Source organism: Dipodomys merriami, unplaced genomic scaffold, assembly GCF_024711535.1.
Source record: "Dipodomys merriami isolate MVZ:Mamm:240054 unplaced genomic scaffold, mDipMer1.0.p SCAF_9, whole genome shotgun sequence".
NCBI lineage: Eukaryota > Metazoa > Chordata > Mammalia > Rodentia > Heteromyidae > Dipodomys > Dipodomys merriami.
The window spans coordinates 54,206,330-54,222,933 of record NW_027206512.1 but is presented as its reverse complement, the minus strand read 5'-3'; the positions used below and the strand labels follow the sequence as shown (position 1 = coordinate 54,222,933).

The window sequence follows — 16,604 nt, the reverse complement described above, 5'->3', positions numbered from 1 at the left end:
ATGACAAACTAAATTTCCACCCAGTCTTTGTGGATGGAGCCGTGAGGTCACAAATTCCTTGAACAAAGAGCTTAGAGAAACACAGGCATTTTTTCTCACCTGTTTATGGCTTCAGACTCATGTCCTAGAGCCACCAGGGTCTTGGTGAGTGAAATGGGGTCTGAGAAAGATGGGAAGGTTGAAGAGATGGTGGTACAGGAAGGGGACACGGGGAATGCTGAGGTTCTTAAAGAGATCCCTTGGGGGCCTCAAGATCTTTTGGGGGATCCACAAGGTTAAAACAATTTTATTTCTGTTTTCATAGTAATGCTGATGTGAGGTTTTCCCTTTTCACTCTCATCTTTCATTCTTCCAAGAGGAGAGTAGGCTTTCCCAGAAACAGCAAGTCAGATGAGAAGCAGATAGAAAGGCCTGGCTGCCTTCCACTAAACTAGGCTCCCCAGAAATTCGAAAAAAGGTAAAACAGAGCCACTCTTTGAGCTAAGAAAAAAGCTTTTCATTACCTGTTTTAGAATAAGTCAATAATATTTTAAAAACATCTGAAGTTTCAGGAAATGGAAACATGTTATGTTTTTATAGCTGTTGGTGGTGTTCATTTTTGCTGGCTTCTTTTTGCCTTTTTGTGGTTGGAAAAGGTGAACAAATGCAGTCATTGGATTCTGTATATATGACCCTTCATGTTTCCAATGAACTGTGCAACTTGTGGGCAGGGACAGGAAGGGGAAACTGGGGGAAATGGAGGAAGAGGTAACATTGTCTAAAAAGTATTATCTTCATTACTTGACTTAAGAAATGGTAACCTCTCTGTACAGCACCTTAATAATAATGATGATAATGTTATTATATTAAAAATCTGAAATTTAATTTCCAATGTGGTAAATACATTATATATGTATATATGTGTATATGTACATATCTTTCCCACATTAAAGAAAAAAGCTCTTTGGCAGCCACCCTTATTATTACTATTATAGTTACTACTCATGCCAATCTTGGGATTTGGTGCTCTCTCTCAGCTATTTTTTTTCTCCCTCAGTGCTAGCCCTCTATGACTTGAGCCACAGCTCTGCTTCTGGCTTTTTGTTGGTTAACTGGAGATAAGAGTCTTATGGACTTCCCTGAACAGCTGTCATTAAATGGGGATCCTCAGATCTCAGCCTTCTGAGTATTTAGGATTACAGGCATGAGTTATCAGCACCAGGCTAGTTTCCATTATTTTAAATAATTTAAACAGTTACCCCAAAAGGCAAAGCTAGGGATTAAAGTAGGGGATCTAACCAGAGTTGAGAAAGAGCAAATCTGCCATTTCAGTTGAAGTAACTTTGGGGGGCATAGCCATTATTCCTTAGGAATCATCTAGGGGATGTGGGCCTCAGGAATTTGTGAGGGGCGATTTGGGTACAGGGCACTGGTGGAACACTAAGTTTTAATAACAAATCCTCTTGCCACTTGTGAGCCTAAAAAGTTACAATACTGCCATCTAGTGTTTCATAAGAAAATATTTTATATATAATTTTCCATTTGGGTTACAGATTGTTTCAGAACCAAGTCACTCAAAAGGCTAAGTTTAATAGCTTGATTTTTTTTAAACTTGTATTTCACTAATCATGTACTTTTAAATGTCTTTTATGACTTCCTCTTTTCCTTCCGTATTTAATTGATTCTTTCTTCCGAGAGTTAGGATAAGTAAAGAGGATATATGTCTGCAGACCATGTGTTTTCATGATTATATAATGTAGGAGGACTTGGTTCATACTTGGGCGAAACTTAGTAACTTTCTTCACAAGTATGCCCAAATCTTCTCTCCACAGTCCTTTTTTTTAAAGTATTATTTTGGGTCAATTTCACAGCATTCTGCATCATGATGGTGCATCCTGTGGGTGCTCAGCACAAGCAAGAGCAGTCTTATACCAAGGTACACGAATGAAACAACAGACAGAGAAGGTCTGGATTCCGTGAGGGAGGGCGTGGGAACAAAGCGTGTTTCTTAACAAGATGAGGACTTAGATTGCCATCAGATTTCTCAGTAGCCCCCTGGAAGCTAGAAAACCATAAATCAAGGCCTTCAAAAATTCTGAGTGCAAATTATTCCAGTCATAAAATCCAGTAGTAAGCAGCGTGCATATCAAGTATGACGTGAGACTGAAGATAACTCCACAGCTAGAAGGTTCTGAAATATTTATCTGCATGTTCTGTTTATCAGGAACTTGAGGATTTCTCTCCCAGAGGAGAAAAACAAAAACAGGGAAAGACAAACAACTGGGTGAGGCAAACTCAGTGATGTGAAAGGGCTGATTCTGTGAGGGCTGGCTTACCATGTAAACACAGCAGAATGGAGCAGCAACACAGGCTTGTTCCAACAACTTGGAGATTGATACTTCTGTCAGAATGCTTGGAAATGAATCAGTGGTAGGTGTAGAGAAATTAAATACAAAGAACAGACAGTTAATTTCAGAGAAAATAAAAAGTTGCATGTAAGCATGGCTAGAGCAAATAGTTAATTTATCAGAAAAACTAACCATTTTTGGATGGATACAGAGAAGAGAGAGGCCGCTGGTAGAAGGAAGAAAGGGAAGAGAGGAGAGGGAGGGAGAGGGGAAAGAGGGAGGGGGAAAGGAAGGGTGAGAGAAAGAGGGAAAGAAAAAGTAGGAAGAGGAGAGGGGGGGACAGGTAGAGGGGGAGGGAGGGACTGTGGCACTAGACATTTTACTCTTATACCCAGAAATGAAGATATAAATGATTTAAAAAATCCTAAAAAGTGGCACTATCAGCCAATTTTTTTAAACACCCTATAAGTAACCAGAAAAAAAAGAAAGTTACAAATGGTTATTTGTAGGGACTAGGGATCAGGAATTGGGAAGAACTGGCTAAGTGAAATTTCAAGTAAAATCATGTGACTTAAATTAAAAAAAAATGTCCCTGTGTTACTCCAAGAAGGAAAAGATTAACTTAGCATCCAGGCTGACCCAGCTCTGGTCAGACTCCAGCAAAGCTGGGAAACAGTAGCGTCAAGTCTCCTCCTGTACGGAGTGACTTGCAGACCTCAAATTTGGGGTCATTCAGGTGCCATCCCTTCAATCCCCCTCTGCCTGCTCCTTGTTTGAGTCTATTGGATTTGGGGCCTGTGGTCTGCAGTGAGAGTTCTCCGACTGTCTGCACCGCTGCTCAGCTCCTCCGAGGGCGTGGAGATCCTTAGATGTGAGGGTGAAGTCGGTGGTTTGTGGACCATGGCTTTCCCTGCGGGCTTTGGATGGGGGGCGGCCACGGCAGCCTACCAAGTGGAAGGTAGGAAAAGCCCCATTGGGCCTGGAAGGGATTGCTTCTGCTGGTATGTGGGGCTGGAGGGGACGGGGGGGGGGGGGGGGGAGAGGGGGAAGTCCTGTGTGCTTAGGGAAGAAAAGCACTGACGAGTTTTCTGTGGTACAAATGAAGGGATGCCCATTTTCAGCCTGAAGAAGAAAAGCACTGACGAGTTTTCTGTGGTACAAATGAAGGGATGCCCATTTTCAGCCTGAAGAAGCCTGCTGCAGGGGTGGATGCAGATCAGCTGTGATGGTATTTGCACTCAATCTAAGCTTATCCAAGTTATTGCTTTACATTGGACCCAGATGCATTTGTGATTGGTTTCGTGATGATAAGCACTCTCAACCTCCTTTCAAAAAGGGACAAATTACCCCATTAGCTGGAGAAAATACAATGTAGATGCCTCAGAAGTGTCTTGAGAGTTAGGAAAACTGCTCTGTTGTTTCTGGTGAGTCCACACTCAAGCCTAATCTTGTGCCAGGCAGCCATTTCCTGGGGTGCCTGCAGAGAAGCAAAGAGAGGAAATGAGCTACAGATTGTAAGCAGAACTCAGAATGGGGGTGGGCTAGAAGGAGGGCAAGGGAGGTAGAGGGACAGAATATGAATCCATTATCCCCCAATTTTCTGGGACTGTCTCCAAAGGGAAACACATTTTGTAATAATCTTTAAATTACTGAGGTAGCATTAACCTCCTTAAATCTCAATTTGTTAATCTGTAGAATAGGAAGATTAGCTTTAACTTTTCTAAAACAGATTTCCCAGCCCCTCTGAGGAATGAAGGTTTGTTTATAGCTGCCACTGGGAGAAAGCTGGGGAAATATTTATTTGGTCATCTATTTGTGTGAAATCCTGAGTTAAACAAATCCTGAGTTAAACAAAGCTAAGAGTTTCTTTCGGTAGCCTCCTAGAGCTAGGGAAACAAATAACCACAAGCTGTGAGGCTTTAAGTAACATGTTTATTCTCTTACAATTCTGAAGGCCAACAATAGCCACATGAAGATGTAATTAGCTAAGTTAAATTGAAACCATACTGGAGTCAGCTGGCTCTTAATTCACTATGACCAATGTTCTTACAAGGAGATTATTTGGATTCAGACAGAATACAAGGAGAACACCATGTTACTACAGAGGCAGAGTTGGGAGTGATACAGTTATCAGCTAAGGAATGCCAGACACCAGGGACAGCCCGCAACTAGGAAGAGGCAAGGAAGGTGTCTACGTGTTCCAGCAAGAACATGGTCCTACTGACACATTGAAATCAAGCTTCTAGCCTTTGTAATGAAGAGATGATAAATTCATGTTGTTTAAATCACCAATTTTGTGGGTTTTTTTTACAGCATCCCTAGAAATGATAAATAAATAAATATGTCAGTCAATGGAGCTATTACTGCTTATAGTAAATGCCATGGAGAAGAGTCTTGTAAAAGTAGATCCTTTAGTTTGGGTTGCCAAAGAGGACTCTGAATTAATATCATTCTGTCTAAAACTTAAAGGATGAGAGACAGGATATTTCTAGACAGAGTGATGGCATAAAGGTTGGTACCAGAACAACTTGTATTGCTTATAATTTCCATCTTCCTTTTTACTTTTTCTTTTTGTTTCTCTCCTTCCTTTTCTTTTTCCTTTTCCTTCTTTTCTTTAACCTTCCTCCCCTTCTTCCTCCTCCTCCTCCTCCTCCACTTCTTCCTCTTCCTCCTTCTCCTTCTCTCTTCCTTCTCCTCCTCCTCTTTCTCCTCCTCCTCCTTTTCCTCCTTCGTCATCTTCTTTGTTGTCTTCTTTCTTCTTCTTTCTCTCTCTCTTCCTCTCCTTCCCTCTGAATTACTTATAGAGTGGTTTCTATCTGTCTGAATATTTAGGATGTCTTATTGGCTCCAAGATTTTCTCCTACTTTGTGGATTAGCTTTAAATTCCGTACAATGGCCAGTCCTCTGTTACGGAGACAGCATCCCAGGAATGCAACTGAAACCTTCTTACAGTGGGAACTAACGTCTGATCACATATTTCTAGCTTAAAACTAACTTCTATTTTGGCTTCATTTTAAAAATAATGTTCAAGAAAAGCACCGTGGAAGGTAGCAGTGAGCCAGGTCAAATAGCAATATCTGAACAGGGCCCAGGGACAACAGAGAAATCTAATTGCTTATAGGCCCAGGGGAGGTACTAGGATGTTGTTGGAAAAGAGGGCCATGGAGTGGCATTGGAGCAGAGGTCAGTTACATTTGTTTAAGTTGAGTTACAAATGTGTAACTCCGTATAGAGGCAAGTGGGAAAGGTAGTTTATTGCAGTTTCTAGATACCAGGCTAGATACCAGCCACATTTAGTAGAATCTGACTTTTTTCTATATTATACAAGCAATAAATAACACTTGGTTTGGTAATTCCCATGTCTTGAGGAGGAAATGTTTGGAAGTGCAGTATAGTCTTCGCTATTATCGGGTTTCAGTTGCCATGGTTTTGAGTGGTTGGTAATAATTCAAAGGTATTAAATGGTAAATTCCAGAAAAAGTTAATTCCTGAATTTTCAATTTTGTCTCATTGTGAATAGTGTGACCAAGTTTACACCATCTCTCTCTGTTCCACTTAGAATGTAAATCAGGTCTACTTAATGTGTCCATGATATATACATTGTCTTCCTGTTTATCACTTGGTAGCTGTCTTGGTTGTCAATATCACTGTTCCAGGAGGGTAGATTGGGAGGGGTTGGTGTCCACTGAAAAATATTACTGGATATTCCTTGTGGATAAGGGGTTCTACTATATACCTAGCTCAGATATCACCCAGAGAAGTTTTCTACACTTGGTGGTGATTAGTAACAGGAATGATCAGGAGACTGATTCCAATTCCAACAAATGTAGAGAAGCAAGTAGCAGTGAAGTCTATAATACCAAGGATAGCTTTACATTCTTTCTTGGAGATTTCAGGGTTATTCTTATTGATAACACAGAGAGGCACTGGCACAAGTGAAAATGTTTCCTGATTTGGGGCCATCAGCCAACAAACCTAGTAAAATTTCTAGATTCTTGTTAATGCTAAGTATTTGCTAAAGCCATTCACAGATAATAGTTCCATGGCTTTTTCTTTAATGAACAGGAGATGATTAAGACATCAGGAAATTGAGAAAAGATGGAGGGTTTGTATGTTGACAGAGAAAAATTGACTCAGTCTTGGGAAAACTGCCTACATTTACGATACCATCTCTTTCTGGGTAAACTTCCCTAGTTAGTTTTACCTTAAGATATAATAGTCATATAGTTCCCGTTTTGTGGATGGTCTCCATGGAGTTCCAAGTTGTATATCAAAGACATAAACTCCTGAGCTCTGGTACAGAGTTCAACAGATTTCAAGGGCCCTCTGTGCTATTTCTGAAAGACCAAGTTCTGAGTTCTAGGTTGTGAACAGTCTGTTGTCATCAGTTTGTGCAGATGAAGGGCTTCTCTTCACTAGTGGACATATGCCTGGGCATAATTCATTAAAACTTCTCCTCCTAGTCATATCAGAATTCAAGAGTTATTGATATGCAAGGTTCTATTATTACGAACTAGACCTTCCAGTAATTTCTCCAGAAGGAGATAATCTATGTATTCTATTGATGCTAGTGAATCTGATTCCTGTCAATCAGTAATACTTTTGACCAAGGCAATCCAATAGATTCAGTTTTTTTGACCTATAATCTTATGATGAATACCATTGTATTTGCAGTAAGTGTTTCACAGCTTGTATAGTGAAGTACATACTTCTACCTCTGGAGAATTCTCTAGGAATGTCTCATAAGAAAAATGTATTTTATATTATTTTTTCAATTACTCAGCATTCTCTCTTCTGAAGTGGAAATATTCTGTAAAACCGGAGAATATTCATTGAAAGTGGTGTAGTGACTTACATTGGAATAGTGATTTACATTGTAATCACAACTACTTGGGAGGTGGAGATCAGCAAGATCATGGTTCAAGGCCAGCTAAGACAAAAAATAGGACCCTGCTCCCCAATCTCAACTAATAATGTGGGTGTGCCAATGGTCCTAGTATGCTGGAGACAGAGGTACCAAGATTGTGGCCCTAGACTGGCTTAGTGAAAACTTGAGACTCCTCCTGAAAAAATTAAAGCAAAAACACAGCTGTAGGTGTGACTCAAATGGTAGAGCTCCTACCTAGTAAGCAGAAGGCCACAAATTCAAAACTTCATGTATCACAAGTGACAAGTGAATAAAATATATCTGTCAGTCTTGAAATGATGTAAAATGCTAAGTATTTGATAAACCAAGCATTAGTTACAAACGATTGAAGCAGTTTTGTTATTTGACCATTATTTTTCACAATTCATCTCTTTCATGATAAATCATGGAGTGCCAGCTTTTAATAGTGAAAATTTTAAGAACTTATTAATAACCAGATAGACACCCAGATTCTCTGTGAGTCCATGCTTAACACTGGATATACATACATTCAGTTCTGTTACATAGCATAGTTATTATATAGGTTCTCATAGGTAATTTGACTTCAGTCAATCTTACGGAGTTCAAATTTCATGTCTTAACAATTTCAGTACTAGCTGAGTTAGCACAAAAGTCTGCCAAGTCAGTGTTTTGGTACTTAATTTATTAGTGTTTCTCCTGATCTTGAGGTAGGAGCTTTATGAAGCAGTCAGTTTCTTCATTAGAATTCTGGGAATTCTTACCCAGCCCAGTGGTTTGATCATAAGGTTTTTCTGAAACCTTCATTTGTTAGTTTATTCTGTGAATATCCTTGAGGATGAAACACTTCAGGTTTATAGTTGCCCAGGAAAGTTCCAGAGTAAGCAATTAACCATCTGTGAATGACAAGACTTAAAAAGGGACATGGATAAAGAGCTGATGAGATTCCATTACAATAATGTTGCTATCAGTAAGAAATCTGATCATACCTCGTGTATACTACATTTTAAAATACAAAGGAGGAGGATAATAGTGGTATATGAGTCTATTAGGTTTGTAGGAACTTCATATAATTTCTGAAGCATATATCAGTAAAAATTGCATTCAAGTATAACTAAAAGAAGGTTAAGTACCACTGGTTATTTGACAAGCCTTCCCATAAATTAGCATATCACAAAAGCTAAATTAGTTTAATATCTCTCTTTTGAAAAGGAGAGGTTTTCCTTTGAGATATGTCAGAGTCCCAACTATGAAATCCCAAAGTTAATTTGAGGTCAACAAAAAATAATTTAGAAATTTGAGTTTTATGATGCATGTCATAAATATAAAAATTAAAATAATGGATCAGAATATGATTGTAGGTCATTGTGGAAATAATACACATTAATTTAGCCAAAGTGATAATTAAATGACATCAGAAGAAAAGTTGGGTAGTTATAGAAAACATTAGCTCTTTTAATAGGAAAGACAACATCTTCTTAATTGGTCAAAAGCCCAAGAGAGATAATAAAGATAATAATATAAAGGATAGGAAAGAAAGCAACAGCTTCCTGTGTGGGAAACTTGACCCAATGTGCCCTATCGAAAGATATCAGCCTGCTTTATCGGAATGATTTTCTGTGTTTTTTGTCTCTTGTGCTAAAGGTTCTTGGTTTGAATCCTAGCAGAAGCTCTTATCAGAGGAGTAGAGGAAAATAACTTATGTAAGTCATATTTTACTTATTTGTAAGTTAAGACAGTGGTTATGCTCTCTGTAGATCCAGTCTAGGTTAGCATATGTAGCACAAGAATGTCTAATATTCAGTACTCACTAAATACTGATACAAACACACTAATACCCCAAGATGGGGGCACAGAGATTTTATCTTTCTTGCTGTTCTTTTTAATGTGCTTAAAATATACCATGTGATTTTTTGTGTGTTTCTTTGTATGTTCCTCCTCCACAGTATAACCCCTGTTTTCACTGTAGTTGACGTCAGTGCCCTGCATCTTGTATATACACTTCTCTAATTTGGGGAGGGGAAGGGAAAAAACAAAATGCTTCAATAGGGATACAGGTTGACCCCACTGTAACAATGAGATGTACAAGACACTGTGTTGAAAAACAAACGTTACAATTTCGGTGTGTGTGGGGGTAGTGGTGGAGGTGGGAGGGAAGGGATGGTAGGGGAAAAAGGAGGAGGTAACAATGCTTGATAGGAAATGTACTCATTACCTTGCTCATGTAACTGTAACCCCTCTGTACAGTATTTTTACAATAGAAAAGTATTAAAAAAATAAAACCTACTTGTCAGTGTGTCTGTGCTTGTTTTCATTTACTGTCTTGGGAGTTCCGAGCAATCACTAGCATATGCCTCTGTTATCCTGTGTGATGTGCAGCTACTTTGGCTCTTTCTTTTCTTTTTGGAATGTAGGACAGCCTCAGAGTATTTGCATGTGGGGCTCAGTGAATAAGGTGGGACATGGATAGCTGATCCCTAGGCCTCTCAACCTATTACGTAGTTGGCTATTTTACCAGCCTTCATGGTCTGCTTTCTTCCTGTGCTTATATCCCTCTGCCTCATCTCGGCCTACTTCAGTGTTTATGGCTTTAAAGAAGAGTTTAATGTTTATTCTATAACAGTTGGCTTCATGGTGCCTTGAGCCTTTTGGAAGAAGGCACCATATAAATCGAATAAATAAATAATAAATAAGTGGTATAAGCAGGAGGAAAATGATGTGTTTTAGGTGAATTGTAAAGAGCATTGTAAAACCTATAAAATGTATTTGCTAGACTCAGAGACAGGAGAGAAATTGCAAATAATCCTTGGATATGCCGAAATGTTACAATACATGTATTTAATACAACGAATATCCCATGATTTTTAACTCTGTGAAGTTCCCTATGTCCCCTTATTGGCCAGATGGGAAAAAAAGGCAGAAAAAACAACAAATTATCTCATGAGTATTTTGTTTCTTTTCTGTGTAGGTCACAGAGGAACTAGGAAAATGACATTTAGAACCCAATACAGTGGCTCTTATGAGCTTGTAACTCCCGATGAGTACGGAAAAGGGAAGGGGTAAATATGCTCTTCAAAGTCCCACAGATCCTAAACCCAGTATAAACTATCCCATTAATTCTTCCTAGTGGGACCTGAGTTTGTGGTTCTTAAGGAGGGAAAGGCTCTAGTTTTATGAATGCTGCTACGAACTTTCATATTGCACTGGATGCTGATATAATGCTTGCTTTTGATTTAACTTTGACTTTGGATTTATGACAGCAGAAACTGGGGTACACCTATGGCTGCCTTTTGCCTTCGTATGTCAAAGGTAGAATCTACTAGTTAAGAAATTTCAAGTTACATTTACACTAAAAAAAAAAAAAGAAGAACACACAGGGAAGTTGTCTGAGTTGGTTTTAGGTCAGGTTTACGATGATATTTTTTGTACGTTTTTATTGTAAAAATGATGTCCAGAGGGGTTACAGGTACATGAGCAAGGTAATGAGTACATTTCCTATTGAGCATTGTTGCTTCCACCTTTGTTTTCCCCCTACCATCCCTTCACTCCCACCTCTCCAACTCCCCCATCCCTCTCCCAAGTTGTAAAATTCATTTTCAACATAGTGTTTTGTACATCTCATTATTACAGTGGGTCAACCTGTATCCTTATTTAAGCACTTCGTTTTTTCCCTTCCCCTCCCCGAATTAGAGAAGTGTATATACAAGATGCAGTGCATTGACATCAAATACAGTGAAAACAGGGGTTATACTGTGGGGGAGGAACATACAAAGCAACAGAAAAATCACATGCTACATTATAAATTTGTTAGAAACAATAGCAAGAAAGAAAAAGAGATATTTGTGTCCCTATCTTGGGGTTCATTTCACTTAACATCATCTTATACATGATATGTATATATATATATATATATGTATATATGTATATGACCATATGTACATAGCTTTTTGCCTTGTGTAGGCCAAAAGCTAAGTTTATGATAATTTTATTCAGACCATTTTCTTCTCCTCTCCCTTTTAGAAACTCAATGCGTCTACACAAACCTGTGCTGGGGCACATTTCACCTACCTGCTATAATTGCCAATATTTACTTTTCTACATTGCTTCCCCTTATCCCTTCCACTCAGTGAATCTCAGATGTGTGTCCTTTTCCTTATTTTCTGCTAAGCTCTTTGGATTAAACATCTAGTTTGGGGTTTGATCTTGCTATTCTTCTACAGCAATATCAACTTCCTTAATCACCTAGATCAAAAGAAAGAGTGGACACAAATTTAAAGTATGGTAATTTATTTTTTTGGTATAGAAGAGCAAATGAAGAAGGGAAGTGAGCATGTACTCATAAAATTGATCACAGTTAACAAGCTGACATGACAGATGCAATCCTTATTTCAGTTTTCCAGTTTCAGATTTGGAATCCGTACAGACTTCAAATTACCAGTTCTTCTGGTTTTATCAATGTTAATAATGGAAAATAAGTTGGCCTAGGGAAGGGTTATATGTATATTTTCATCAGCTAATACACACTCACTAACCAGATGTCAACTGTAAATAATATGTGTAGACTAGATTGGCATTGGTACTGACCAATCAGAGTACATAAAAACCAAAACCAACCCTTGAGTCCACATTGTATGCATACTAATTAAAATTCAGCTTTGGCTCTGTACATCACCTTTATAATAACAAAACAAGTAATTTGGCCTTGGTGTCTGGAATGGTACACATCTGGACGATATCAGACTCTATTCATGGACTATAGAGGAATGGAATAGCTTAACTTCTCTAAGCTTAGATATTTGTCCCTGAAAAATTCCTAATGCGGGTCTTTCTGTCTCTTTTAAAAAGTACATGGGATGAATATTGAGCACCTTTTCCTACATTTTGTGCTGCTTATCTAGGTTGGATTTCTCAACCTTTTCTTCTACATAACTGTACTTCAGCTGTATTTGGGCATTTGTTGTACTTACCGTGTTTTTCAACCTCTCTATCACATAGTTGTGACAATGATATTTCCAAGTTATAGGACAGATTATTAATTGCTTCATTTTTAGGAAGTTGTGTTTTATTTTCTGGATGTTGTCTTTTTATGTATCTTTAATAATGCCAATAAAAAGTTAGCTTTTTATTTATTTATTTATTTATTTATTTATACATGGTAATATTAGAACTTGAACTCATTGATTTGTTCAGCTTTTTAACTCATTGCTGGCACTCTGCCACTTAAGCCACTCCTACAGGCTGGCATTTTGTTGATTAATTATATGTAAGGTGTTACAGATTTTTCTGTGAAGGCTGGCTTTGCATCATGACTCTCAGGTCTAAGCCTCTTGAGTAGCTAGGATTACAGGCATGAGTCATTGGTGCCTGAAAAAAAATGGAAGATTTTGACCTGGCAATTCCATTATTGGATATTATATAATATGATATGAATTCATCCTAATCAAGTATCTCTCCCTTTCATGAAGTATTTCATGGAACATCAACATGAGGTAAAGATGGCATAAATGTACATGAGGTAAGTTAGTACCATGATGATTCCTTTGAGGCTGGGTCCTGTTCTATCAGCACGAGCTGACCTGGTAATTGTCTAGGAGAATATTTTAGCCCTTCCCTGTTGTCTTCAATAGATGAATTGATGTTGCAATGCCTTGTCTTAGTTTCTCAGGTAATTGATCCTATTTTCCTTTCATTTTCTAGATGTACTTGAGTAAATGTGGTACTCTATTGGGGCCTTTTTAAAGCCTTCAGCTCAGTTGTGGATTCTTTCTATAATTTACTGTCATTTCAGTGCCTTGTGAGAGGGAAAAGAATTAAATATGTATGTTTCAGTCCCCATCTTGAACTGTAAGTCTTTCTTAGCATAAATAAAGACCTTAGTATAGTATTAATTTATGTGTATATCTTTATTAACATGCATTAATATATGGAAGTGCCTCATAAACTGTGAGATATTATTCAAAGTTAATGAATGAATTCCCTCTTCTTTTCACCGTAATTATTCTCCTTATTATCACTAATATACCCAGCTTCCAGGAATTTTCTAGCCCTAGAATGTTGTCCATTACCTCCCAGTTTACATATTGAAACCCCAGTCTCCAGTGAGATGATATTTGGAGGTTTGGCCCTTGGGAGGGGATTAGATCATGAGGATGGAGCCCTCATGAATGGGCTTCCTGCCCAGTCTTGACTTTTCCTCTCTTGCTTCATGAGAACAGAGTCAGAAGATAACCATTACTGAGCCAGGAAGAGAACCCCCCCACCAGAACCTGACCCCTGACCATGCTGACACCCTGACATCAGAGTTCCAGCCTTGAGAACTGTGTCTCTGTTGTGCATAAGCATTCAGTCCATGGTATTCTCTGATCGCTGTCTGAGCAAAGAAAATGATACACTATGTAATTAATGGCATTTCAGACACACTGATAAGACAAATATTGAGATGTTATGAGAAAAGTCACAGGGAAGGGGACGAATAGGACTAAGACGGGTCTCACCCATGTCCCTGCATCTGCACCTGGGGTCAATTGCTCTGTGTCATTTGTATCCTCACAGTTGTAGCTCCCTCTGTTTCTGACTGCATATATTATTCATAGGCTGCATTTCTCTGTGCCTGGTGGACTCTACAGCAGTGCTGAACAGTCTCTGTTGCCACCACTACTGATATATTATTTATTGATAATAATAATTTACTGGTGTGGTTATTGATAATGTCTGTATGCCTGCTTGGGCTTTCTTTTGTATCATCAAGGTCTGAACAGGATGGATCTTTATCAGATATGTCTATGTAAAAAAGCTTTTATATCCTAAAAGTAATACAATATTCTGCAATTGCAGAACATTTAGAAGATACAAACAGCATCAAGTTAAATAAAATAATCAGCCAGAGAGGGAATTACAAGTTTTGATTATGCATTTTAACCTTTATTTACCTATTTACAGACCTATATGAACAGGTGCCTTTTTTAATTACCATTATAGGAATGTTTTAAAAATTGCTTTGTTTTATTAAGACATTTACAAATACCTTGATAAGGGATAACATTTTTCTTGATGAGAGATAACATTTTTCTTGATAAGACACATTTTCTGTAAGTTTCCTCTTCCTGTGCTCTTTCTCCCTTGTCTAGTATTCTATAGTTGCTTGTAGATATTACCCAGAAAAGTACACATGACAATGTGTTTAACCTTGAGAAATAAGAAACAAGTCACTGTATCTCAAGAATTTAGTTAGCTGGGCACCAGTGGCTCACACCTGCAATCCTAGCTACTCAGGAGACTGAGATCTGAGGATAAATGGCTCAAAGCCAGGCTGGGCAGGAAAGTCTGTGAGACTCTTATCTCCACTTATCTACCAGAAGATCCAGAAGTGGATCTGTGGATTAAATAGTAAAGTGCTGGCCTTGAACAAAAGAAGTTCAGGAATAGAGCCCAGTACCTGGGTTCAAGCCCCATGACTGGCGCTTTTATGTGTACATACAAACACAGACACAGACACACACACATCCACGCAGACACACACACATCCACACACACAAGCAGAATTTATTGGTAGTATGGGTCCTGTATATTGGCCTACATATTGGGACATAAGTTCTTTTGCCAGCATTAAATCCATCAATCATTTAAGATAGGACATTTGCATTTTTGGATTAACATATGCCAGCACTGCCCTGGAGAAGGAATGTCTTTATGCTACTCCTTCCTGGGCCTACCCTTCAATAAGAGATGGCTTTCCAGCAAAGTTCACTCTGTAACGAGATTCTTCCTAGGCTAACACAAAAGTCCCCAAGCCAGAAATAAGGACTAACTCATACTTGTCCATTCCTCATACTTCCCTTCCTCTCCCCACCATCCCTTTTCAGTGTTTGTCCAGGGGCTTGAACTCAAGGCCTGGAACTATCCCTGAGCTTTTCTGCTTAAGGCTAGAACTCTACCACTTGAGCCATAACTTCACTTACAACTTTTTTGATAGTTAATTGAAGTTGAGGGTGTCATGGACTTTCTTGCCTGGGCTGGCTTTGCATCACAATCCTCAGATCTCAGCCTCCTGAGTAGCTAAGATGACAGGTGTGAGCCACGAGTGCCTGTTTTTAATCAATTATTTTTTGTTTTCTCCCTTTGGTCCTCTTGGTTACACCCCTTTTCCCCCTCATTATTTCCATGTTTCCTGTAATTGGGTAGCTGATCCTCCCTTGTCTTCATAAAAATCTCCATTTTTCATCCTCCTCCCTTTACTCTCTTCTGCATGCTGCTTCTAGAATGGTTTCTTACAATACTGTGGCCTTCTTATGTCTTTGAAAAAGATAATAAAGACTGGTACTGGCAGCTCATGCCTGCAATTCTAGCTACTCAGGCGACTGAGAACTGAGAATCATCATTCAGAGCCAGCCCAGGCAGACAAATCCGAGAGACTTTTATTCTCCAATTAACTACCAAAAAATTGGAATTGGTGGTATGACCCAACTGGTAGAACACCAGCTGTGAATGTAAAAAATGAGCTAGAGTACAAGGTCCGGAGTTCAAGCCCCAGCACTGACACATACTCACAAAAGAGATCCAAAATCTGAAGTCAAATGTATCAGGTGTGAGTCCTGACTCCCCAACTCTAAACTATGTGCTCTTAGGAGATGTGTAACAGGCCTCAGTTTCCTTGTATGGAAAATTGGAACAGTAATAGTACCTATCACTTAGTCGTGACTATTAAATGTGTTGATGAATATCAAATGCTTGGGAAGTTCTGGAAAAACCTAAGTGTTCAATATATCTTAATACATTAAGATAATAATGTCTTTTTACCTTCTATAGAGATTTTCTTACATGGCACAAAAGCTGTGTTTTCTTTTCTCTGACTGCACCCCCAATTTCCTCTCTTGCTTCTTCTCCATTAGTATCGTATTCTTTAACCAAAATGAAGCACATGTCGTTCTTTAACTATGCCATGACCTTCATGCCCCTGTACCTTTGCACACACTGTTCTCTTTGCTTGAATGCACATCCGACTATTGGCATGAATAACGACGGGCAGAGGACAAAGATACAAATGTCCTCGCTTCAGCGCTCCAGCATTTTTCCTACTCTGGCACGCTGCTTCTCCCACCTCTATCCTCTGGGCTACGCTTCCAAGTGTGTGACTGTGAACTTTGCAGTGTAGTGTGGGGCTTGGTGCATGTGCAGAGACAACCAAAAGAGGTGGTTTAGGGCAATGCAAGCCATCTATTCCTTAACTATTTGGAGTGGCATGGATAACATGCCTTCTTATCGGGGGGTATTTTTTAGCACAGCTCCGCACTGCCAAAGTTGACAAACGTCGGGAGGGGTATTTTCTGTGTGCCTGAGTTTTGGATGGCCCGCGGGGTCCCTGCCGTTGGATCCTAGGATCCTGATTTGTTTTT

The 16,604-nt window shown here is 39.0% G+C and overlaps 1 protein-coding gene across 9 annotated transcripts in view; it reads left to right on the top strand.

Moving 5' to 3' along the window:
* The first annotated feature begins 3,000 nt into the window (after positions 1–3,000).
* The window catches only part of LOC138820687 (cytosolic beta-glucosidase), a 271,928-nt gene continuing 258,324 nt past the window's right edge, over positions 3,001–16,604 (top strand). For 5 of the 9 annotated variants that reach the window (XR_011369948.1, XR_011369950.1, XM_070012443.1 and 2 more), the window contains exon 1: positions 3,001–3,285. Coding sequence is in view for 3 of the 9 variants with exons in the window: in XM_070012443.1 (XP_069868544.1) it covers positions 3,228–3,285 (58 nt within the window). In the remaining 6 variants the exon portion in view is untranslated. Of the gene's footprint in view, positions 3,286–3,432; positions 3,556–8,856; positions 8,916–16,604 lie in introns of all 9 variants that reach the window. The other 4 variants (XR_011369951.1, XR_011369953.1, XR_011369952.1 and 1 more) reach the window with 4 other exon arrangements.